General features: G+C 41.1%; 1 protein-coding gene across 10 annotated transcripts in view; it reads left to right on the top strand.

The window, feature by feature from the left end:
- Nucleotides 1-25,248, top strand: part of eif4g3a (eukaryotic translation initiation factor 4 gamma, 3a) — a 56,746-nt gene that overhangs the window by 4,875 nt on the left and 26,623 nt on the right. For 3 of the 10 annotated variants that reach the window (XM_078249127.1, XM_078249126.1, XM_078249125.1), the window contains exons 2-10: nt 7,656-7,728; nt 8,291-8,395; nt 10,925-11,092; nt 12,266-12,358; nt 14,294-14,326; nt 21,093-21,272; nt 22,441-22,552; nt 22,741-22,901; nt 23,591-23,725. In XM_078249127.1, coding sequence (XP_078105253.1) covers nt 7,656-7,728; nt 8,291-8,395; nt 10,925-11,092; nt 12,266-12,358; nt 14,294-14,326; nt 21,093-21,272; nt 22,441-22,552; nt 22,741-22,901; nt 23,591-23,725 — 1,060 coding nt within the window. The remainder of the gene's footprint in view (nt 1-7,655; nt 7,729-8,290; nt 8,396-10,924; nt 11,093-12,265; nt 12,359-14,293; nt 14,327-21,092; nt 21,273-22,440; nt 22,553-22,740; nt 22,902-23,590; nt 23,726-25,248) is intronic. The other 7 variants (XM_078249135.1, XM_078249128.1, XM_078249131.1 and 4 more) reach the window with 5 other exon arrangements.

The following is a 25,248-nucleotide window of genomic DNA, read 5'->3' as shown; positions in this document are numbered from 1 at the left end:
ACATAGCGACCAAACGTGGAATTACAACTTCCGTGTCCGTCACAGGATGCCATGGGCCCAAAAAAAATATTTTTTTTTTTCCCCCCGTAGACTTACAGGGCGATAGAGACATCTGTAAATCAGTGGATACATTTTTGTCACAACCCCCCAAATGACTCGTTTAATCAGAATTTGATAAATTTGGTCCGGTTAATGTTTGGAAAGTCTTGAAGAGCTGCACGATTAAATCATTTAATCCCCATTCAAGTTAGCCAGAGTGCTAAATCAGAAGTAGCCGGCTCGGCGGAGGTATCTAGTGCACCTGCTCTATGGGTCCAATAATATGGAAGCAGCGCCGATCATCTGGGTATTCTTATATACAGCAGCTGAACATTTGTGTCTTTATGCTCCACTGAGCAACTCTCATAGGAATGAATGGGGCTCTGTCTCGAACGCAGTATCCAGTTCTTATTATACATGCATGTTTTTAACGCACCGTGGCAGCGTTTCACAAATGCACAACAGACGGGGCTGCGCCATGGTTGCTAATGTAGTTTTGCCCTCCAACAAATATACAGTGTAGACCTACTGTCGAAAATGTTTATGGCTCTTAAAGAGTAGTGCCCATTTAGGGCAAGGTGGAGGGTGGGGGTGTGGCCTTGTCCAACTGCCACTTTGCTTGTTTGTGTCAGTACCCGATCCGTAACGCCTGTAAGATCCGTTCTGCGCATGCGCACAATTCAGCGCATGCGCAGAAACTCAACGTGTTTTTCCGACACTGCCTGATCAGTTCTACGCTTGTGCAAACACAGGCAAACTTCACAGCTCTATGCACGCGCTGCCGTAAGGATGTTTGGACATTTCTGGTTACCAGAAGAAAACATTGACAGTGACAGTAGACCGTTATGATGGCAGAGAGGAAGTTTAGAAGGTGTTTTCTGGAGTTGCCTAAAGTATCTGTTAATGATATACGGAGGGTCGTCCGGCCATTCAGTACAACACCATGTAGCAAATTAAATAAAGGCTTCAAATTTTACGTTTCATCATTTCTTTGCAACTTTGAAGGTAATTTGCTAACGCTAGCTAGCCTGAGCTAGAAGCCTTGCTTTGGTGTTTTAAGTCATGACTCCGTCCTGCTTCAGGTTAATCATGCTTTAAATAAAGTTTAAGCATGTGTATACCTCTCACTTCATGTGTTTGTACTTCGATGAAAGTATCAGGTAAAAACAGGGCTACAAATGAGATCTCTGTGAGAGACCAGCAAACTCCTAGCAAACTATTATGCTGGACATTTCACCCCAAATTCCGGTCACTTTACTGTATTTGTATTTGTTTAGTATTTGGTTTAGAAGCCTTTATTTATTTTTTACGGTACAAAGTCCTGCTACATACGTACATATATAGCTAGCTATATATGCTCCGCTATGTCGCGTTAGCATGCAGCTATAATAGTTAGCTATGAGTATGCTAACGTTAGATTGTAGTGGAACGAAGCAGCACTTTCTAACGTCAAAAATCGCAGATAAAGACTTATGAACCAAACGCTACACAATCGGACATGTTTCAGCAGGAATGTGACCTGGAATTGGGGAGAATTTAACAACATTGCCAGCTAAGATGACATGTTTAAAGTATTAAAAGTAAAAACATTAAGATAAACAACACAACAACGACGTCGCATTTCTAGTCACTGGGGGATCATAGGCAGGCTGGGGGAACTCAAAATAATGTTAAAAAACCTCAAAGTGAAATGTTCATGCCATGGGACCATTTTAAATAAACATTTGAATAAAGGACTTTTACTAGGTATAGTTTCACTATTAATACAATTTAATAATTTAAAAAAAGCGGGGGGGGGGGGGGTTTAACGTCAAAAAGTACGGGCTTACATGCTAATGTTAGCTACCGACCGTTACCTTTAAACCATCCAGCAAATAGACGGTACCGTAGGGTGATTTAACGTCACCGCTCATTTTACACACAGTTTAACAACAAAACAAAACGCGGAGTGAACATTACTAGTTTTTAATGTTGGTTTTGAGCGGTATGCACCCCCACTAACCTGGAAAACGGTTTTAAAACAGTAACGTTAATACAGCGTGTCGGAGGAATTCAGCGCCTTCTGCAGCGGGGAGTCAAAGGCAGAGGGGCCGTCACCGCAGTGTTAGCTAACGTTAGCTTCTTGTCTCATCTGGGGTCTGATAAACGGTAAATTCATCAAATTCAGTGTCCACAATGCTATTTTCTAATAAACCGTAGCAGTCATATTTCACGGGACCCGCGGGAGTGCGGATTTCATGTCGCGGCTTTCGTCGCTGTTTGTCACTTTGCCTAAGATTGAGTGACAAGTAGTACTCACCCTGTTGTTTATTTGGTTGCCATGACTTCGCGACTGATGACGTCCTGTCACTGTTGCAGTTGCTCACCCTAAAGGGGAAAGAGAGCGGATGACAGTTCGCTTGAGTTCAGTAGAGCAGACGGCTCTGCAGAGTCGTGTAATTACGACTTTATGACTTTCCATAAATCGAGCAGCGCTGCGCGGTGTACATAGCGGAAACACTGTTGTGCGTCTGCCCTATTTCTGATACCGTGGCGGCAGAAATGTTACCGTGGCGGGCCGCTGCGGAAATATCAACATAGAGGAATCACTGTCCTGTACGATATCTGTTTGGTTGTAAAAATAGTAGTGCTGTCAAACGATTAAAATATTTAATCGCGATTAATCACATTATGTCATAGTTAACTCGCAATTAATCGCACATTTTCATCTATTCTAAATGTCCCTAGATTTCTTTTTGTCCAATTATTTTTTTTCTCATTTTAATGCTCTCATCAACATGGAAAAGTGGATCGGCTTGCTTTGTGCAAGTGTTTTTTTATTGTAAACAACATTGGCATACTGTAGTGTTCAATTTCACACTATTATTCTCACTTGGAGCAAATAATCTCTCACACAACGGCTTTGACGAGGGGGTGGAGAATTCGCATCAGCTGTGTGCTCGGCCATCAAGTGGTATTTCAGACTGGACGTGCTGCGATGATGGCTCAGTTCACAACGACAAAACACACAGATCACTTTGGTCTTGTCAATGGAACCATTTGGCAACTTCTTCAAAGTAAACTTTCCATTCAGAATCTAATTGGCATCCATTTCGGCGTCTCGCGCTCGCCATCCACTCAAAACGTAACGTTAGCCTACTACTCTTTGGCCGGCTCGCAAGCCCAAACAAGTGTGTGGGCATGGTGTGCGGCGTGCCTGTTGTTTTGTTTCCGGTCTAGCTAGATCCGGTGTGGTGTTGTAGTTTTTCTAACGGTACTAGTTGTTGCAACAGCATGTGAAAAAAACTAACTAACGTTAATCTCACGATAAAAAATTTACGCCGTTAAAATGGGTTTGCGTTAACGCCGTTAATAACGCGTTTAACTGGCAGCACTAAAAAATAGTAATATCCAGCATGCTTCCATCAGAAACGCACACAGTGAAATACCGGAGGTATTCATTTTCAGATAGGCATATTAATCACTGGTGGCTCACAGAGATTCCTTACTTTATAGTTACATGACCCCAGCAAACTCAACGCAGGTTATAATATATTAGAGTTGAATCCACCAACCTACCACCTATCGTTCATACTATAGTGAAACAGCAGGTGTGTGTGTGTGTGTGTGTGTGTGTGTGTGTGTGTGTGTGTGTGTGTGTGTGTGTGTGTGCGCGCGCGCGTAGGTATGGGTGGGGCAGTAGGCAGGGAGAAGGAGGATTTGTGTCTGCACCATCTGTGCCTCCACTCTGAACCCGTTGGACTTTGAGTTTCCCAGGTAGCCCGTGTCATTCAAAGGAAGCATGTTATTTTTTAAATGTGCCATATTTGTGTGACATGGCACTTTTTTTTTTTTTGGCTGCATTCAGCCAAAGAAATTCAGGGGTGAGGGGTGCTGATTCATTCAGGGATGAGGTTGTTGATTCATTTAAACAGTAACCGCAGATTACAGTTGATTGAGCTGTATCATCCTCCTGATCACACCCCTGCTATTTGAACGGCTGTATTTCCTCCTGTCTTCCCCTTTCTCTCCCCCTCACACACACTCACAGAACATTAGTGGCTTTACAGTAAGCTAATGATGAAGCATTAGCTTACTGTACTCCCCCACTCTCCTAAATGAGGCTTACAGATCACTTTAGAGTCAATGGACAAGGAGGATTGGCTGAAGCTACTTTATGACCTCGTCAAAGAAGAAGGGTCAGCATGGGCTTGTTTTAGGCTGTGGTGGCAGACTTGTTTTAGACCCAATTTTTACCTTGTCAACAGTAAACCACACGGCAGCCTATCCTTGTTGAGCAGGTAGGAACCCTGTTTGAAATGTGAGCAGCTTCTTGGTGGTCATGTGCTCACAGTGTCATAAGAAATCTGGGGTCACTGTTCTCAAAATGTCTTTTGAGTTTAAAATGCTGGCATTATTGAAGTGTGGTTCATTTAGGATTATGTACCAGCAACCCTCCCTCATCTGTACACTGCAATTTTTTTTCTCAGTCTCAGAGAGCGTCAAATATGAATCTTACCATCTTACCATTTTGTCCAATTGGATGTGTTGCAGGTCATTTTTCAGCCACACTGATACCCTCATTCCCTGAAGCAATATCCCTGTTGTAAGTCTTTAAATTGACATTGTGCTCACCCTCTCTCCTCAAGCAGAAAATTAATGAATCAAACTAATGACTAACATCTAATTAGTGCAGTCAGCCACTTTCATGGTTGTGCCTGATACACGCAGAAGAGCTTGACTGAAAAGTGTCTGCATCCATCTGCTTACCTGGCCACCCATATGGAGGGCTTGACATAAATGATGTTTTACCTCAGGTCATTTTGTTTTCTCAGTGTGATCACCTGAGTATGGCTGTGCATCATTGTAAGAGCATTGGGATATTTGTTATCACCAGCAGTCAATCTTAACGTTGCAAAAATGAGTAAAGAAAGTTACATTAAGTGGAGAAAATGCGTCACATTGCTAGCATGAATGGATCTTCATTCATTCAGCTCTCCGTTAGTGAACCTATTAGTAGCCCCCAAAATGTAAAAATGCTTTTACTATGAAAGTGAAATTATGTTACAGATTGTCTGAGGCAAACATTTTTAGGCACATAAACAGAATTACTTTGCAAGTTGTCCTGAGAGGAAACAAAACTGGATGAGTTTTTCAATTAAACAAGTTTCTTGTATGTTGTTTGAATGTCATTTTGCTTTAAAATAGATTTTATGTTTAATATCGCCTTTTGAGTTTCCCCTAAAACGTGATATGAAAGACTATTCCAGCTGAAGGCACGACATTTTTAAATCTCTTGTTTGTACAATTTGACTGCAGTTGTAAGAAGATCAGGTCTGCCAAAATCCCTGGAAGATTTACATGTCTTATTTTACCTGATCATTTTTGAATTTGCTTTTCCTGCGCATGCCACTGTTGACAACAGACCCTGACCTCCAGGTGGCTTTGTTCCTGTTGCTCCAGCAGGATGAACCCTGGTTTCACCTGTGCACATCTTGCTGCCTTCCCTCAGTCCCCGACACAGTTACCAACCAGCAGTCATGTAGAGCAGACAGATCATGTTGCCTCACTGTTGAAAGCTCCCCCCTCCTGTGACATTTTCTCACTTACTTCGTGCTTTGTGGCATTGGGTGTACCACATAATGGCTTTTCAGATCATGACCGGTTATCGGCAAATCACTGAAAAAATAAATAAATAAATAAACGTCTTTCTGGTACTTGCACTATTTGCTAAGATGGTCTCCTGTCTGGTGCTCTTGGCAAATCAAAACAAAAGATGAACATTGTAAATACTGTTTCTCATAGTACAGTATTGTTGTGCTCCTCCTCACCTAGACTGTCATATCAGTTTGAGGAGATTGAGCCTCTAATTACTCCTAATTCCTGTGCGCGCGTGCGTGTGTGTGTGAGGGGTGGGTGTTTTTATGTTTTTCCAAATTCCCCAGCAATGAAACGGATAATGCTTCCTGCTGTGCTTCTGTTTTTTTGAATCTCAGCCCTCTTTTTAAATGATTCTTTTCTTTTCTTTCCTATCTCCCTCTTGTGTTGTCGTTTACAAGTAGTGGTGCTGGCAGGGGGCCAAAGAGATGACGGCCCCTGCAGGCTTAAAGGGCCACTGTCAGAGCAGCTTGTCGGATAGCTTTGGATAACTTTCTTCCCACACCTTTTCGAAGTCGGATTAGCGAGGAGTTATTCCTATAACTCTCCCTAAACCTACAATCTGACATTCACACCCACTTACCGGCCTGATTGGTCAGCTGTGCAGAGGTTAGAAAGTATGCTTAAACTTTCAACTTTTTGTCATTTGTTACTATCTCTGGCAGTTTTCATGTGAAGAGGTGGAATATGTTAAAGTGAAGCTCATAGACTCGTCAGGCTTTCTAATGTTGCCTTTTGAATTAAAGATTGAACTGTAAAATTATGACTTATTATCACTCATACATATACGTACAAACCTCCTTTTTAAGTTAGTTTTCTAGGCTCAAAATATTTGGGAAGAAGTATTAAGGTTCTCTTGCCAGAAAGTCAGCAGCCCTTCCCAGTCAGATTATCTTAAGAAAAAAAAAAAAGACCTCTCTCTCTCTATGACAGCCTGATTTGCGTGAAGCGAAGAAAGGAAGAAAGCCAGACATTCGGTTTCCCTTAAACCATGTGACCATGTGTGTGTCTCACAGACAACTGCCTGAGCAGGTTACTAAACACTGCTATGCAACTATTACACATTCCCTATTTTTTTTTCCAATGTCTTAGTGTTGTCTCCCTAGTGAGCCTCATTATTACATGTTTCAGAAACCTGAAATAAACCTTAAAGTATTGTTTTTCTTTGACATATGAAAAGAGAATTGATATTGAATGGAGTTTTAGCTTTTGCTATTCCTTTGCATTAGTCAAATCTGCTGCTCAGTCTATCTCCTTGCCTGAAGTGGTCCAGAAATCCATTTCAGATTTTCCCTTTAACACTCGCAAAACGGTGAAGGTACACAGTGTACTCTCAGAGATGGGGCATTTTGGGCGGGGTGGTTGGGGGGGATCCTTGAAATCAAACTACAGAGCCATTGTGGCTGAGGAAAGCCCTTTGAATCTGAATCCGCTAACTGTACTGCATAAATACATAGAAGTATAGAATGAAGTAATCTCTGCAGAGTGTTTGCTATACAGGAAACTACTAGATCAAGTCTCTTTGTGTAGTTTAGTCAACAATATTTAGACGTATCAATGTCTCTTGCATGAATAACATAAAATATGACAGGAATCTCATCTGATGAGCTGTCCAAACAGTTTTTTTGGTCTCTAGGGCCATGTTTACACTTGCTTTAAATTGCAATTCCGTGAGCCAAACACAAGTGGACAGCCGAGACACGTTACATTCACACTTGTGTCTATCACGCGTCTTCAGTTGACCACTTGTGTTCAGATTTCGTTACTGTACGCCCTTGTTGGGGACGCATCAAGACGCATTAGCGTTTACACTAAAAAAGATACTTTGTCCAAATGTGTCCCAGACCACCTCGTCTTGGCGGTCGTTTACTGTTGTATTTAGCGATGTCCACGTTTGATCCGATCGCCCAAGACGCATTTTAAAACCAAGCAAATGGTCAAGTTGTTTTTAGAGTTTTCCTTAACGCATCTCTCTCCAGAATCCAACGGGTTCAGCCATCACTGGACGAGCGAATCTTCCCCACACAGCCTGGAGTCGCTGCAGTCTACAGCGTGAGTCACTGCACACAGCCCCTCTCCCAAACATATCCACCTGTATGCTGCAGTGCATGTACAGAAAATACACACTTCAGATACAGAATACACACACACACACACACACACACACACACACACACACACACACACACACACGTAAGACTCCTAGCTAAAGTATGGACTGTATGTAGTTGCATACACTTTGACAATGATTGTACCAAAAACATACACTCAGTTGCCAGATTATTAGGTACACCTGGCTAAAACTACTGCAGTCTTATGCAACACTACCTTCATGAAGGTTGCAATGTTTTGTTTTTGTTGAAACTGTTTAATAGAGGTGTTGATTTAACGTTGTGGTAATTTTTGAAGCCATTGAACTGCATTGCATTTTACGGAGAAGTGTTTCTAGTATTTAGTCTACCCTCACTCACATAAATAGGGTGGACAAAATATTAGAAACTCCTCTCCCAGATCATTATAACCATTTTAATCATGCTCTGATGTAGGCTTCATGCCACCCCAAAAACATCAACATATGAGGTGATTCTTTTGCTGTTTTTTGACCTGACCACAGAGTGCCACAGACATTGCTGTTTTTTTGAGGCAGAGCGCCCAACTGAAGTTCAGTGCAGGAGAAACGCACCAGTTTCCTCCTAAGAACATTGTAACCTTTATGAAGGTAGGATTTATTGCATTCGTTTTCAAGTGTAAACCCCTTCAAGTGTCCCTAATAAACTGGCAACTGAATGTGTTTAAGTATAATGTCATAGCGTTGTGGTACCATGCAAGATGACAGTGCCTATGTAACTACTCACCAATGCTTAGATTTTTTTTAAGTTGTGTCACAGATTTAAAATGCAAACTATTATTTTACTATTAACTAAAGTGTAAACAAATCTATGTGAGAGGTTAAATTGCTTTTACAGGCACTGTAAACATGCATTTGTGTGTTTTTATTATTACTTAAAGAACTAGGCATGCTTGTTAAGACATAATGCTGTGATCCGACTGCTGTGGAAAGGTGTCACCTCAGGGGATCTTTGCCATTCACTGTCTCTTTCGGCAGTTAAAGTTTTTGGAAAAAAAATGAAAAATTTTAATATGAGTCCCCCCAGCCTGCCTATGAAATGGCGATAGGTGTAAACCGAGTCCTGGGTATCCTGCTCTGCCTTTTGAGAAATTAAAAGCTCAGATGGGTCAATCTGGAATCTTCCCTATATGTCGTCATAAGGAGGAAGGTTACCTCCCCTTTCTCTGCTTTGCCCGCCCAGAGAATTTGGCCCACCCATGAGAAAGTGAGAGACATCATGGCTTGCAAACAAGCAAAATGGCAGTTGGTCAAGGCCACAGAACAAATCCCAAATTTACTTATGCTGTCCTCGTCTGAATTCTGGGGGCCATTTATTGTCATCAGTGACCAGCCACACCTACTGTATCTCCCTAAAGACAAAAACAAACCCGAAGTGGCATCCTCCCTTCCTCTGAGGACTTGACAGTCACCATCTGCAATTGGGCATTATGCTGTACAGCGATTCATATTGAGCACTGCTGCTTTCAGACCTTCAGTGCTTCGCCGCTTTTCCTCTGATAAGCCAAATGTGCATTTATCGGAAAGGACAGTGATTTGTTAGAGGGCTTTGTAAGATAGTGATTAGTGGCCGTTTAAATGTTTACTACAAACATTTCAAGATAGTAATTTCCCTTTTAACCTTACATTTTATTGATTTTACTCACAGAAAATGAACTGAGCTGGCACAATAAATACAAGTGTGGCACCCGCTGAGACTTTGTAGTGGTCATTGGTGGAAGATATTGGCTTATGTGTGTCTGTTCGCCCCATGGTGCTCTTATTTTTTTAATCTCTGGCTTTTATGAGCATTGTAGTATACCATAGAATTGCCACTTTGGTTATTTGACACCCCAAAGAAGGTGTTTTCATTGATGATAACATTTCTGATGTGCAGTAGGTAGCTGCATGTTGCAAAATAAAAGCCACTGTATGCTTAAAGATAGGCTATTCAGCTGTGAGCGTATTTATCCTCTAACGCAACAGTACTGGAACCACCGCAGGTTTTATGAGATTTTCTAGCTCTGAAAGTTTGTTTTAAGGCGTTAGGCTGCAACAATGATGACACTGGTGGAAATAAACCGTGCCCATGGCATGTTGTTCTCTGCAGTGGATGTGGGGCTTGTGCACTCATTTTACCCTTCCCCTCATGTACAGCTCCTATACAGCCGCTTGCCTCCCCTCCCCCATCCCATCCCTCTGTATGTCCTCAGAATCAGTCACCCGCCTGAAGCAGAGCAGGCTCCTCCCCTGGCAACAGCGGCTAGATTAGTTGCTTTATCCTAGGTCATCTGAGGGAAGTGGGCCACACATAGAAGATGGAGAGATGCAGAAGGGAATGGTGCTATAGAATACTGCCTGTTGTGCCTGTAGATTTGAATATAATGACATTTTCAGATGTTAGTTTGTAAATGTTAGCATTACCGATGGAGCCGTAAAAGCTTTAACGGTCAGGGTGTGTAGAGATATAAAAAATGAATAAAAGGCCCTGGAGAGAAAGGTGGCTTGCCCAGCTTTGCAGGCTGTCTCAGTGCCTCCTGCTTTCTTCCTGCAGTATCCTGTCTCATTCCCTGGTGTGTCAGGCTTGCTGCAGCAACAAGCAGCACCTGCAGTGGTGCAGGCCCACAGCTGCAGCAGCCAAGGCCCATCCTGCCACAGCACAGGCTAAGAGCCCAGTCAAATATCCTTTCTCCCTGACACTGCTCACTCGACTGGCGCCCAACCTCCGCCCTTCGTTGGCCCATATTGACGAGGCTTATTTAGTTGTATCTGTTGTATCAGGTGCACCCTATTTATCACAGATGAGTGGGATTGTAATATGATTACTTGACCCAGTTTTGCCATATGAGGCCCAGACATCCTTGCACAGCATAGTTGGGCACGGCAGGCTGCAGAAGAGGCCAGAGCCGATCTTAGCCAACCCCTGCAGACTTTAACACCCATCCACAGCACAGGTCTTCACCTCTGCACACATACAGGGGCTAATCCTAGGGTTTTAGCTTAATTTAAATTCCTCGGCAAGAGGGAGGACTAATGACCAGTGGAATCCTGCCTCTGCTGTTCCTCCTTTTTAGATCAGTTTGACAAAATATCTCGTCTTGTGTATCTATCTGTCTAACCTTACTGTTTTATGTGATACAGGTACCCAGGCATGCTGGCCCTCCTTACACTGCTCACGACATCACAAAGGGACACCCTAACTTGGCTGGCACCCCGCCCGGTCATGCACACTCCCCGGCGCTCTCTCAGGTATCACTACCCACAGCTTCCCCATATCGCTATCCTAAGGGCTGGGAGGCAGGCGGAGGGGTGAGTTTATCACGGTGTCTTCCGTCAACCTCTGCATATTCATGTTTGATCTGTCAATTTGTCTCCTTGCTTTTATGACTTGTGTTCAGGCTGGGCAACACTAGACTAGACAACTAGAATGTATCATTTGTCAAAATAATCATATCATGAAAAAGATTGTAAGATTTAAAACACATTTTCTTTTTATCAAAACTTTGGATTTTGGACGGTCTGTAGGGGGCCAGCCCAGTATGCATGTGGCAAAATGTGGACTAAGATTATTGGAGGAAAGTAGAGTACCTGGAGGAAACCCATATGTACAATTTAAAAACCAGGGGTTTGAACCCCGGAACATCTTGCTGTGAGGTTGTGGTACTAACCACACAGATTGAGTAATGTTTTGATGTACCAACTGTCACTGATCAATTTTCTGGTTTGTACAGCTGCAAAAGGTTGTGTCACTGTGGGAGTAACATTACATTGTGTCTGTTGTATTGTTGAAACCAAGCCACGGGAATCACGACAGTTATGTCAAAGGCCACAGCTATTTCACCATTAGGTTATGAGATATGATAATTTGCTCCACCTAAATTCAGAATGTTTTTTTTTTTACATAATGGAGCCAGATCTATGAGCATGCAAGTAAAAGAGGTCCTATTCTGCTCTCGCTTGCAAGCAATGTTGACTCCGTGACTCAGCTTCTCTAGAAGTATGTGACTATGCTTGCCAGGTCTCTAGTTGTTCCACTTCCCACTGTTATAGCCTAATGGCCCACTGCCTTACCCTAAAGCATCCCTACTCTCTCACCAGCCTTCTATACATAGACTTGTCAGCCAGCACAAACTTAAATTATCACCACCATACCAGCAGCAGCTTGGAGAGGAGTAAGCAGATCTGCTTAAACCGACCTCTGCCTAGCTCCACTGCACACTAGATGAGGAAAGAAGTAGCACAGGATTTGCAGTCCTTGAGGGTACCAATTATCTCTGTGCAGCACATAAACCCCAATCGAAAACATTATCTCCCAGCAACTTCCAAAGTACGTTAGTTAAGTTTGTTGCTGGTGTATTGTTAAGGTTACAGCTGTTCTGTGAAATGTCTTAATGAAGTGACACACACATCCACACACATCCTGGTCTGTATATAATGAACCTTTTCCTTCATTGTCTGTCTTTGCCTTTCTTATTTTGACAGTCTCCATACAACCCTGGACAAAATGCTGGTTCCGCCCCTCTAGTGTATTCTCCCCAGACACAGCCAATGAATGCACAGCAACAAAGTCGCCCGGTGAGTGTCCCTCTGGTCTTGGATTTACAGCACGCCTGCCTCCAAGTACTCAAACAGTTTGTGGTTTACTGTGACTGTTATTGAAAGTTGGAGTAACATTGAGTCAGTGATAGAGGGTCCTGGTGTTTTAGATGCCACAAAGAGCTCCCAAAATGTTGACCGATCTCAATGTGCTCATGGCAGCGAGGCACTTTAACATAGGCTGTACTTTTGAAAGAGGTCTCCTTAAAGGACAACTTCATCTGCATTCTTTGTTGTGTTTTTCACATGGGAACGCCCACTAAACTTTAGCAAAGCAGTGACGTGGGTTACCACAGTAAGTAATTATGAATAATCTTAACGCTAGCACTAGCAGAGTCAACGTTAGCTATGCTAAGTTTGGACATAACGGCAAAGAAGCTAAGTAATGTTTCAGCAGTACATATTGCTTTCTCAAAGCCACAAGACTCCTTTGACAGAAACAGTAATTTTACCTTGCAGAGCACGGGAGTTGCTACCCCTGCCTCGATCGGATAATTTGTTTGTATTATTGTGTGACTTTCTGAACTAACGTGGCGTCCACAGCAGTACATTGATTAGCTTCCGTGCTGGTAACGTTTCTCTTGTCCGCTTCTCCAAATTGGGGCCGTACCAACCACCATCTAAGTTACTGTAGGTAATACACTGGCTATGGATACAAATTTATCTAGCAGTGTCATCATCCAGAAACCTATGTCAGGTCACGTGGGAAAGAATTTTTCGAAGGGCTTGGGAAAACATACATACTGTACTTCAACCAAAATATGAATATTTGGATTTGAATACACAAGGAACACTGCTGGGAAGCTACAAAAACAACAGACTCGCCTTTTTAAAGGCCCCTTATAGGCTTGCGGTGGTCAGTGGTACTGTGGGTGGATCCCAAGTCTCTTATTTGATAGCTCCTTGCTCCTCGCTTAAACCGGAAGTCGTTCTGGTCCACCTTCGTGAAGGCTGTCTCAGAGCTCTTATTCCTGCCTCGAGGATCGAGGATCGAGGAGGGATCTCTGAGGAGCTATGAGCGAGGAACCACAAGAGCAGCCTTCCGGAAGCTGTGCAGCTGAAAGCCGTTGCTAACTCCGCCCATACAGCTGACTAATTCTTCAGTGGAAAGGATGTCTCATCCCTCTGAAAACACATTTCCTCGTTTACTCTCTCCTCACATGATTTCCCTTTGTTATGGTTGGAGCGCGACATAAAAGTTAAAAGGCTATTCCCTGTGTTGATGTTGTCTTAGTTTAAAATGTGTGTTTGAATTTTAAATGTAAAGGCAAGCTGGTCTGTCCTATAGTGTTTGTTTAGTGTAGCCTAAGGAAAGCCATGTAAAAATCACTAACACCTTTTCTGAAAATCTCCCTCCACAACAAGCCTAGTAAGACATTTCAAAAATTATATTTACTTTGCCAACATTCTCTGTACAACACACACACACACACACACACACACACACACACACAGACACACACACCTACCTACCTAGTAAGCATTATTTATTAATCTTGCCTGGCTCCTGCCCAGCCCCCATCAGTAGAGCAAGACTAACACATACGTAAGTCTTGTTTAAACTGTGTAGTTACAGTGATAAGGTTTGCCACATAAGAAACTGGAAATTACTTTAATCCCATTGCAGTATGCTTCACGACATAAAAATGATATTCCTTTCTGTGTTTGACAGTTTGGAATCTTAATATCTAACCTAATATATGTGTTATTTAAAGAAGCTATTTGGGTCTGAGAGCTGCATCGTATGCCACGTCTCTTTAAAGCTTTGTTGCTCTGTGGTTGAGTACTGTTTTTTTAAATCATCTGCCCTCATCGCTCATCTTATCTCTGTGTCTCTCTTATGCTCTTTCTTCTCCCTGCTTTACCATCACTGCTTCAATCTCCTTGCTGGACCTCTCCTCCCTCCCCCACCAGTTTGCTACGGGCCCTCGACCAACCCACCATCAGGTAATTTACCCCCGCTGAACGCCCCTCCTGCTCCCTCTCTTGCATCATCATCATCATCATCAAAGCAGTTTTTGTTGGTACCTGCTGGCATAGGGCTGTTTGTGGGGCGTCTGCTGTTCCTTTAAAAAAGTCTCCGATGTGAAAGCCTTCAAGTAGCTTGGATACAGTTAAAAAGGTTTTAATTATCATGGGATTTTTCTGAGCTTGCTGCAATGTAATCAACATATCCAGCCAGGTGCACAAAGCAGTTTCCTGATGGTGTGTTTTTGCACTATTCATGTTTATTTTTATGGTGAGAGTGATCTGAGTTAATTTCACGAATTAAATTGGTATTTAATAGTGTTTATCAGGTTAAGATGTAATAAAGCTTGTGGGTATCCTTGAGCTCTAAGCGTAACAAGTAACCCGTTTTTTGCACAGGATGTAAATGATTGTGATTCTCCCAGCCTCCCTTACAGTTCATATCATTTTCTGAGTGATTATACGGAATTTAACATGACAGAATTTTGATCTTCATTACATTTAACCAAAGAGGAAATTACTAGTCTACTAGTCAGTCTTTGATTATATGTTTAAACGTTGCACTGGCATTGTGAGCCCATGGTGTTCTGCTTATTGAAGAAAAATAAAGACAAGCTACATGATAGGATAAACTGAGTCACCAGGCGAACATCCAGTCACATCAAATCACAATTCAACAATAACGGCTAACTTGGGCCAATGGTTCTGGACACACTGCAGGGCATTTCTATGTAGCATTAATACTGTATGCAGTTCATTAATGTGAAACAGGATATTAGGGAGTGAATATCAGTTCTCTTGAGCAGGTGACACCAACTTTTCATTTAATTATAAGTGTTTTGATAGTGAATCAGATATTTTTTTTTTCCTTTTTATATTTTAGGCACTAGTATAGTTGATCCAAATGTAGTAGAGACATTATTTGCAATCAGACTAATGTTCAAGGATATTTGGCTGTATTGCAGATTGCTTCATGCCAACAATGAGAAATAGTAACATTGTTATTTCTGTGCTTATCTTGCGTATCTAAATCCGTTAAGCTTTCTTAAGTGACAACACCCTCACGAGGCTATGGTCTCATTTGATTTCAGTAGTTACAGCAAGGTAGTGCAATTAGTTTTATTTTTGTTTGGGTGAGAATTATATGAACTAGATTTCTTCACAATCACATGTATAAGCCAAATACCAGATGGACACAAGTGACTACAATAATTAGTCTTTAAGATTCTCTTTATTTCACGTTGCTTTTTGAAAAGGTCTATAATCAAGGGGTAATTGTAATTAATAGTTTTCAGGATTAAACAAGACAAGTGACAGTAGCCAGTGGTCAGGTAGACTGTAGTCAACGAAAGAGTTAGACACAGCTGTGTGGACCGGCTGCAAGTGCAGTGTTTCCCCTACCATTGTGTTGGGGGGGGGGGCAGCCCAAATGACAAAATTGTCAATCATGCTATATATTAAAAAAAAAAAAAAAGATGCTTGAGATAAAGCTGTTTTCACACATACAGGCAATTCGCTTCTTGTTCCTCGCCTTAACAGTTCAATTCATTTAAACTTACGGGTGCTACATTGCACACGTAATGTATGCGGAGAGGACGTTTCAACACTACGCTTTCACTATATTCAAGGAAACTGGCTACACCGGGCACCAGAGCAGTGCGTAGAGGTGTGTATGCTCCGCGGAGATCCACTCTACAAGCGTAAAAATAGGACAGTCTTCTATTTATATTTTTTTACGCAGAAATGGATCGTAAAGTGTCATAATTTCTTTTAAATTAAACTACCGATCTACAGGAAACGACTTAATGACTGCAAATATGGTACAACAAGTCCCCCCTCCTCCCCCACCTGGACAAAATCCTAGGGGAAACACTGAAGTGTGTGTCTGTGTTCATGACTGACAAATTAGATTATGAGCGGCATGTTAATGTGTTCATGTCTGGCAGTGCAGTATTCATGGTGCTGTTTGTTTATTACCTTTTGGATGCTAAGAGTCTTAGACATGTCTGGGAGCTGACATTAAGTCCATGTGACTTCCTATTATCATTTGTGTTGATTTTCTCACCATATTGATTCATGCAGCTGTCCACTTTGAAGATTGCGGTGTTATTCACACCCCAACATGTACCTTGTGTAACTTAACATCCTCACCTTCTGGATGCTTCTGTGTGGACACCTCTTAACAGACTATTAATAGTATGGTGTCAAAGTGTGTCTGTCGGGTGTGTTTGCCCGCGTTAGTGTGTACACACACAAACACAAATGCATGCTCTGGCTGTCACAAACTGGCGCTGGGATCTCTTGTGCCACCACGGAAGTGGAGTCGGAAAGCAGATGAAGCCGAACAGTGGCCTTTTTATATCAATGGTGAAAACAGCCATTGTCCCACTGAAACACACTCAATGCACAGTAAAGGGTACACAGAGATCAGAAAATGAATTAATTTGGCCAAAACATAAGTCGGTCTTCAAACAAGGATAATCATTATTTCATTTTTTCCCCTCCACTTATCAGTGTAACTGACTTCTTTTGTTTGCGTGTGAACCAAAAGGTCAAAGCAAGTGGAAATTACACTAAAACAAACAACTGTTGTTGTATCCTCCAGAGAGCAGTTTAGAGTGTAAATAACTCTATTAAGCTGAGTTTTACCCTTGAGTGTTTCCTCTTGGTTGGCCTCAAGCAGTGGTAATGTCACAAAATAGCATGGCCTTAACATACTGTACATTTATGTCAGCATTTCCACCTTAACATACAGGTCATGATGTTGTTCAATAGAATGGAGTAGCTACTTGCTGACAGTATTTAGTCAACATTTCCTATTAGAGAAAATATAAAGACAAACTCAAAAAGGTTGAAATGGTTCATATCAGGGTAAAGATTAGGCTTTAGCCTGAGTTCAGTGTGTGTGTTACTAAATTACTTCTCTGCTATAAAGTGAAAATATCAGCTCACATCTGCCAAAGGAAACAAAAGGTTTTCACCAAACGCAATGATTCATTGAGCTAGCCAAACGACCAGGGCAGTCAAGTGACCCCTATCAGCTCCGTAAGATATAAGGATGCATGGATGCTGGTGCAGCCCTCAACATCATCTCTGTTGCAAATTCATCGTCGCAGGTGACAGCCAGGGCCATTGGGATTGAAAAATGGCAAAGACTGTGGTAGACTGGTTCTCAGGCTGCGCAATTTGAGAAAGGAACTACGGCCTTGGTAGTAAAGAGTGTGTCTGGGTGAGAGGAGATTATGTGCATGTGGATATCTGTGCAACTGTACATGCATGTGTGACATTTTCACTGTCTTTGAAGCTTTTTTCAATTCATTGAACCAACCAGTCAGTCAGAGGGTATTTTCTATTATATGAGGTTTTTGTTTGCCAATCAAAGTGGCTAAGGACCAGTTACAGTGTCAGGTAGATAGAAATAATTGGGTAGTTTCCTGCCTTGATGTGTGTGTGGGCAAATGATTGCCTGCTTGTTTTTGTATTGAGCCTCACTACTACGGTCTCCCATTGGCTTTTTTCTCTTTCCTGCTTTCAATACTCAAGGGAGGATTCAGGCCTATCCAGGTAACCGTAACCTCTGTTTCAAAAGTCTCCAAACCTGCATGGCATGATGAGGATCCTCTCTAAATAATCTTATCCCTCCTAACTTTTAACCCTGTGCACCCCCTCATCTTCACCACAGTGTATGTTCAGTAGAGAGATCTGTTATAGTCATGTATTCCCCATCTTTTATCCTGCAGAAGATCATTACTGCACCTTTCACTTTTTTGAGCCATTACTTAATTAACTTGCACAATTTAATGAACAGGATGCAGAATGAAAGACATATTTTTTATTTTTTATATTTTTTATTATTTTTATCATATTATATATTTCCAACAGGTAACACTTTTCTTATCACATTGTATACGCAATATACGTATATATATATATATATATATATATATATATATATATATATATATATATATATATATATATATATATATATATATATATATATATATACACTTTAATATTATTTTATAGATGCCCATTGGACGCATGTATGGTTTCAGTTAGGGCTGCAACTAATTATTATTATGATTGTTTTCATTGTTGATTTAATCTGCTGATTATTTGTTCGATTAATCGATTAGTTGTTTGGTCTATGAACAGTCAGACAATGGAGAAAAATGTCTGTTTCCCAAAGCCCAAGATGATGTCCTCAAATGTCTCGTTTTGTCCACAACTCAAAGCTATTCAGTTGCTGGAATCAGAATTATTTACAGATTAATTGGTTATTAAAATAGTTGGCCAATTAATAGTTGACAACTAATCGATTAATCATTGCCACTCTAGTTTGAGTGTTGCTGGAGAGCACACTTATTGTTTCAGTGTTTTCTTCAAGCCTAAGTTACAAAGCCAGTGACATTGTTGAAAAGTTGTTTTGTCTGTCGACTCATATTTCTTGCTTTGCCAGCGATTTTACTGTGACTGTCTTTGGGTAGCTGGTAATGAAGAGTTTCCTGGTCCTTTCCCGGATTTCCACAGGGCTATTTACAATAAAGCCATTGAACCTGATTTATTATGTTAAAGGTGATTTCCCTCTTGGGTATTTTTAGACGGTTTTACAGCATTGTTTATTCTGCTCTCCTTCACCGGAGCACAATGTGACCGTAGCTGGGTATTCCCAGCTTGAGCCCTAGTTGTTTGGACTTCAGTCACAGCTGTTGATAGTGGGCTTTATTCAGGCCCATCCAAACACAATGCCCGTCCAATATTAAACTTTTAACTGATTGTGACGTGTTGTTTAGAAATAATTGTAACTGCAGTCACTACAAGTATATTTTTTTAAAGTTTTCTGTGCTGTGACTCATGAGAAAAGGCCATATTGCTGCCTGATGAAGAGATCCATGCTGTGTCACATATTCAGCTGTCACAAAGCCAAGCTTTTCAGGCACAAAAAGAGGTATTTGAAGTCATTCAGCTGTCCAAGAGTTTTTATTTTCTACAGCTGTGGACGCTGGTGCAGCTTGTTTACAGACTGGCCAGAATAAAAAAAGAGAGTTTATAGGAAAATATAAAAAAAAAAGTAATGCAATTTACACTTTGGTTGTTCCTCTTAAGTTTTCTGCAGAAAACGGTAATCAGGCTGGTCTCTGACAGTAAGGTCTGGTCTGCTTTGCCTTTTCAAAAGACCTCCAAAGTCCTTTGTTGCTTATCCAACCTAGGAAAAAAGACATTTAAAAACACAATGAAATGCGAAAACACTACCTTAAACCACCAGTGTGTGTATAGCTGTGGGATATGCCTGTGACAAACCTTAGTTTATCTCCTCCCACATCTCTTTGTAGGAGGTGGCCTCAGGTTTCATTTAGTAAAAGGAAATGTCTCGTAACCAATTGGTCACAAGTCTAAACCATACTACAGTTAATGTGGGCCCATCACAGTGTTATATTAATTAATGAAAATTGGCATGAAACATGTGTATGTAATATAATTGGTTAAATCCTATCCCGATTACCTAAAATATAAAGGCGAGCTGCTTGAATAAGAGATAAATTACAAAACAACCAGTGTAGAGAAATGGGCTTTTGTTTACATCTTTTGTATGTTACTGGTTTTTCACTCTCGTGTTGCCTGAAAAGAAATCACGTCGAGATACCACAAAGTTCCCCTGACGACAACAACAACAATTCTGCAACCAAACTCCAGTCAGTCAGTGAAGCTTTTCTAAACCTAATCCTAAACAATCCACCCCTTGAATCATTGTATATGTCTGCCTCATTCCCACCTTCATAATAACATAAAATCGTAATAACCTTCATGATGAACACCGGGGGTATTGTGAATGTCTAGAAGAATTGAGACCGTTCATGCTGCACTGATTACAATTCTGTGTAATGGCTTCCTTTTGCTAAATTTTATGTCCATATAAATTAATCATGCTTTTAAAGCGTCTGTTTCGATGATTAAATGATTGTAGGAGGAAATATTTAGGGCCAAAATGTCTAAACGGAGTGGTTCTCCCTATTTTGTAGATGTCATTCATCTGACTCATAATATTGCTTGCCAGTTACTATAAAAAATCCAACCTTTAGAGATGTTTAGTTATTATAGAGACATTAAATAGTAATGGTGGGGGGAAAAAATCGATACAGCATAGTATCGCGATATTTCCGTGGCAATACTCTATCGACACACAGACGCCAAGTATTGATCTTTTATTATATATGTGTTGGTCAGTTTGTCGGCTTGACAGTGAGATGAACAAACAGAGAAATGTATCTTTTTAGATAAAACTGATGCTGACAAAGTTTCCTTTTGGAGACTTACTGTAATATGAAATTGGGAACAATTTGAAGTTGGAAAAAAGGTAATAAACTGCAATATATCGCAGAATATTGCAATATGTTTAAAATCGTATCATGACATAAGTATCGTGATGATATCGTATTGTGAGGCCTCGTGATTCTCACCCCTATTAAATAGTAAATTTGTATTTGCAGAAAAATAATTCTGCCTTTCATCCCTCAGTCTGTATAAGAGTTGAGCGACATTTTTTCTTTAAAGCTGCTGATAAAAAACAGGACTGTCTTACTGTGAGAAATGTGTAGGCCTAATGGTAAAGACATCTGAAAAACTGTCCTTGTTTGTGTTTCAGATGAAGCGTGGCAGCATGTGGAAATGAGACTGCTCCCTCTGGGGTAGTACTTAATGTCTTTTGTTGTTTCTCTGTGTTTCTCTCACATGTTGCCTTTAGTTTTTCCAGAGGACTCAGATGCAGACTGCGAGGCCTACCATCCCTACAAACACACCCTCCATACGGCCTGGCTCACAGACTCCCACGGCGGCTGTCTACCCCACTAACCAACCAATCATGATGACCATGGCACCCATGCCTTTCCCTTCCCCACAGACTGCACAGTACTACATCCCACAGGTGAAACACACGCACTGAACTGGGTCTTAAAAATGACATTTGGTCTATACCTCAGTTCCAGCTATAGTTATGTGTACATCAGTCCCTCCAGAAAAACGTGATTATGCGATTGCATAATTCAATGCATAATCAGCCAAAGTCTGCATATTTATGCGGGGGCCACATTTTTTCAAATATGCCGCACTTTCGCTGCATAAATTGCCAATTTCCGTGCAAAATATGCGGGGCTTGCATGATTTCATAATCCCCGCATTTTCGTTGTAAAAAAGTCCCATATATCTTCGCAGAAAGTTGAAAAATGTTGCTTCACACAAGAGCAGCCATTTCCCCCTGTTGCCATGGGAACGTTATGAAGTGACGTAATTACGCGATGTGAACATCATCGAAAAGCTGCAAACCCCGCGATGAAGCCACGATGAAACCGCAGTTTTTGCAAGTTCCCGCAATTTCATCACATAAAATTGCATAAATATCCCGCATATTCCATCGCATTTTTTTAAGAAAACATGCCGCATAAGAAAAATCACAAAAAAACAATCACAAAAAAACTCCGCATTTTTCTGGAAGGACTGGTACGAAGGATATATGTTTTCTAACAGCATTTCAATTTCTTGTAAGTGAGCACAAATTCTGAACATTTGATTAGAATTCAGCAAAAATAATTGTAACGTCACATTTCCTTTAGCAGTTTTGATCATTTTTCTTGTTGCGAATGAATACTGAGAAAATGTTCTCTGGCTGCAGCTGGTACTATTTTAAATTAAACAGATTAAATGAATAGTTCAACATAAAAGCATTTTTCTTTTGTAAAATTCATCAAATTGTCTTTGGTGGAAATTAAGCAAAACTCTTCCAGTTTGCTGCTGTATTGCACCTGCGATGAATTAGTTTTTGTGCTGAATGCTAACAGAGAAAATACTCTCTGGCTGCAGCTGGTTCTGGTGAGATTTGACTGATTAATAGAAATACAGTTCAAAAAACTGGTCTAGACCGAATTTGAAAGACGGCTCATCTCACAGAAGGATGATTAAAATCCCTGAAATAAAATCTGACTGTTCAAAGAAATAACAGCACTGATTGCAAAATTGTGCAGTTTTTATAGTGAAGTTCATACAGTATCTGATGATGTGTTAAACTGTCTCTCTCTCTCTGTCCTTTTTACTTGCAGTATCGCCACAGTACACCCTACGTGGGACCTCCTCAGCAGTATTCTGTACAGCCTCCAGGGTCTGGCACCTTCTATCCTGGGCCAGGGCCAGGGGAGTACCCTGCCCCATATCGTGAGTCATTAATCCAACACAGACACACTGCAAGTGCTATTCCCATTTCACATTTAAATCTGAATTCACCACAAATACACCCAACCCCCTAACAGCCTCATGTGCCCCCAAAGCAGGAGAATGTAACAATGTTGTACTAATATCTGTTTTCCTCTCTTTTGTTTTGACTTTCTCGCAAATGCATTCAGATCCCCTCAGGTACCACCCGCCTGTCTCACCCTCTGTTCCTGCTCCCGTCCCCACGGCTGGTCCGCCCTACTACCCAGGACAGGCTGTGTATCCCCCCTCACCCCCCATCATAGTGCCTACACCACAGCAACCTCCACCAGCCAAGCGTGAGAAGAAAACAGTGAGTATCTTAGTTGTTCCTTTTTGTCTTTTTTTTTTTTTTTTTTTTTCCTCCAGTAATTGTGCTTTTTGTCAAAAAAATATTTTGCTTCAATGGAAGCTTTGAAGTAATAATGTATAATAATCAAAGAGATAAACATTTTAATGTATGCCGACGAAACAATCTCACCTTGAGGTCCATTAAGCAGCTGTTCTGGAGCTTTCGATCGTATCGCACAGTATAATCTTCATCAACAGATGGAGTTTCCCCAGTTACTCCAGTTGCTCTTTGTGTTTGAGTGAAACAGAATACATTTTCTCTTGTTTACAATATATGTAATGTTTTGCATAAATGTGGAATTATTTTACAAAGTACTGTTTTAAAAGAGAGGCTATATTGAGCTTTTGAATTAAGTCAAGAAATGTAACATTTGAAAATAACTACATGACATTTTGTTATTCCTTGAGTCAAATGTACAAACCCTGGGAGTGTATCTGCAGATAATCTGCTGTTCCTGTGATCGCTAGGGAAATACCTGATAATGTTAAAAAGTGTCAGTGATCCATTTTATTTCCCTGAGCACAAATGTACACATGCCAAATTATTGTTTGTGTATAGTGCTGCAGATGGAAAGTATGCATATGACATGGCTGAGGCAGGGTTGCTCTAAGACTCGCGCGCTTTAGTGAGGTCTGTTTTTTGTGCCATTGTCCTCCCAGATCCGTATCCGTGACCCCAATCAGGGTGGCCGGGATATCACAGAGGAGATCATGGCAGGGGGTTCAGGGAGCAGAAATTCGACGCCTCCTATCGGCCGCCCTTCCTCTACCCCTACACCCCCACAGGTATGGCTCTCTGACACACTCACCTACAGTGGTTTCGGCTGTGGTAGTGTAAGCTGATTAGGCTGGAGATTCAGCTGAGGAGAGGAGAGACCTCTCGTGTAGCTTTGTTGCAGTGTGAACTCCGTGCCCTAACCCTTCCTGCTGTTCTCCATGTGTTACTGACGGAAAGGACGTAGCCTCTGTGTCTTTGGTCATTTTTTTCAGCCATATTGCCCTCTCATGGAATTCATGTTGGCTTTCTGTCGAGAACATACCTTAGGACTTCTAAAAAAGCACTTTTGTTATTAGTTTTATTACTCTTTTTTTTTTTTTCTTCTTTTCTTTTTTTTAAATCTCTTTATTGAGTTTTTCCAGGACAAGTATCATAAACATTGCAAGGTGGCGATATAAGAAATGTCCAGATAAGCAAGTACAAAGATCGAAAGTATATTCAAAAGAGAACTAGTAATGGAACAGGCAGCAACGGAAACCGTAAAGGAGTAGGTCAATTGTGACGGGAAGGCCCCCTCCCCTATAAATGTACACACATGTATACATGCATAGACAGACAGAGACACACACACACACACACGTAATATACACAAAAGAGTTATTTCAATAATATCACATACAACTTATGTGTTTAGACATGCATGTAGGCCCATGACTTGTTAAAACCACTTTAGACGTAATTTTCCCCTAATGAATTCACGGTAGTCTTGTTAACAGCTGTTTTAATCTTAAACCTGCTTCTTTTCTATCACTGTTTCTATTCACTCACTATCTTTTACAGTAGCTTGAATATGTACTGTCTATTTCCCCTGCTCCTTCTACAGAATCCAGTCAGAATCAGTTATTTTTCCATTCTGTTCTTTTAAAAAATTACATTTCAGCCCCTAATTACATTTAGAATGGGAATAAGCAGGGCTGTGGGTCATTATATTGAAGCTAAAAACGGTTGACTAATGCCATTGGCACATTTTAATAAAAAACAAAAAAGCCCAAATTAAAGATCTTTTTCTGGATTCTGAAGGAGGACATTGTGGGCCCTATTTTAACGATCTAAGCGCACGACGCAGGTGCGTTTAGGGCATTTCCAAATCCACTTTTGCTAGTTTGACGGCGGAAAAAAGGGTTCGTGCGCCGGGCGCATGGTTCAAAAGGGTTGTACTTAGTGTCTTCATTAATTCATATGTGTGTTTTGGGCGTAACATACAGTAAACCAATCAGTGTCATCTCCCATTTCCTTTAAAAGCCAGGCGCGTTTGTACCTTGGCACATTGCTGTTATGATGGCGGATTTGCACCGTAATATTTTTATTAGTAATCTTTTGCATGTTTGAGTGCTGCTGTGCTTCCCTGTGTGTGTGTGTGTGTGTGTGTGTGTGTGTGTGTAACAAGCATAGTGTGCGCGCCCTGTGCATAAGCCTAGGCGCATTTTACTAATTTGCTGTTAAAATAACAATGAAATGCTGCGCTATTGACTTTAGACCAGGTTTTTGTTGGTCAATGGCGCGATCACTTACCGCTACCTCAAGATAGCAA

This window comes from Sander vitreus, chromosome 4, assembly GCF_031162955.1.
Source record: "Sander vitreus isolate 19-12246 chromosome 4, sanVit1, whole genome shotgun sequence".
NCBI lineage: Eukaryota > Metazoa > Chordata > Actinopteri > Perciformes > Percidae > Sander > Sander vitreus.
Note: the sequence above shows the minus strand (reverse complement) of the source record. Positions and strands in the feature narration are given on the sequence as shown.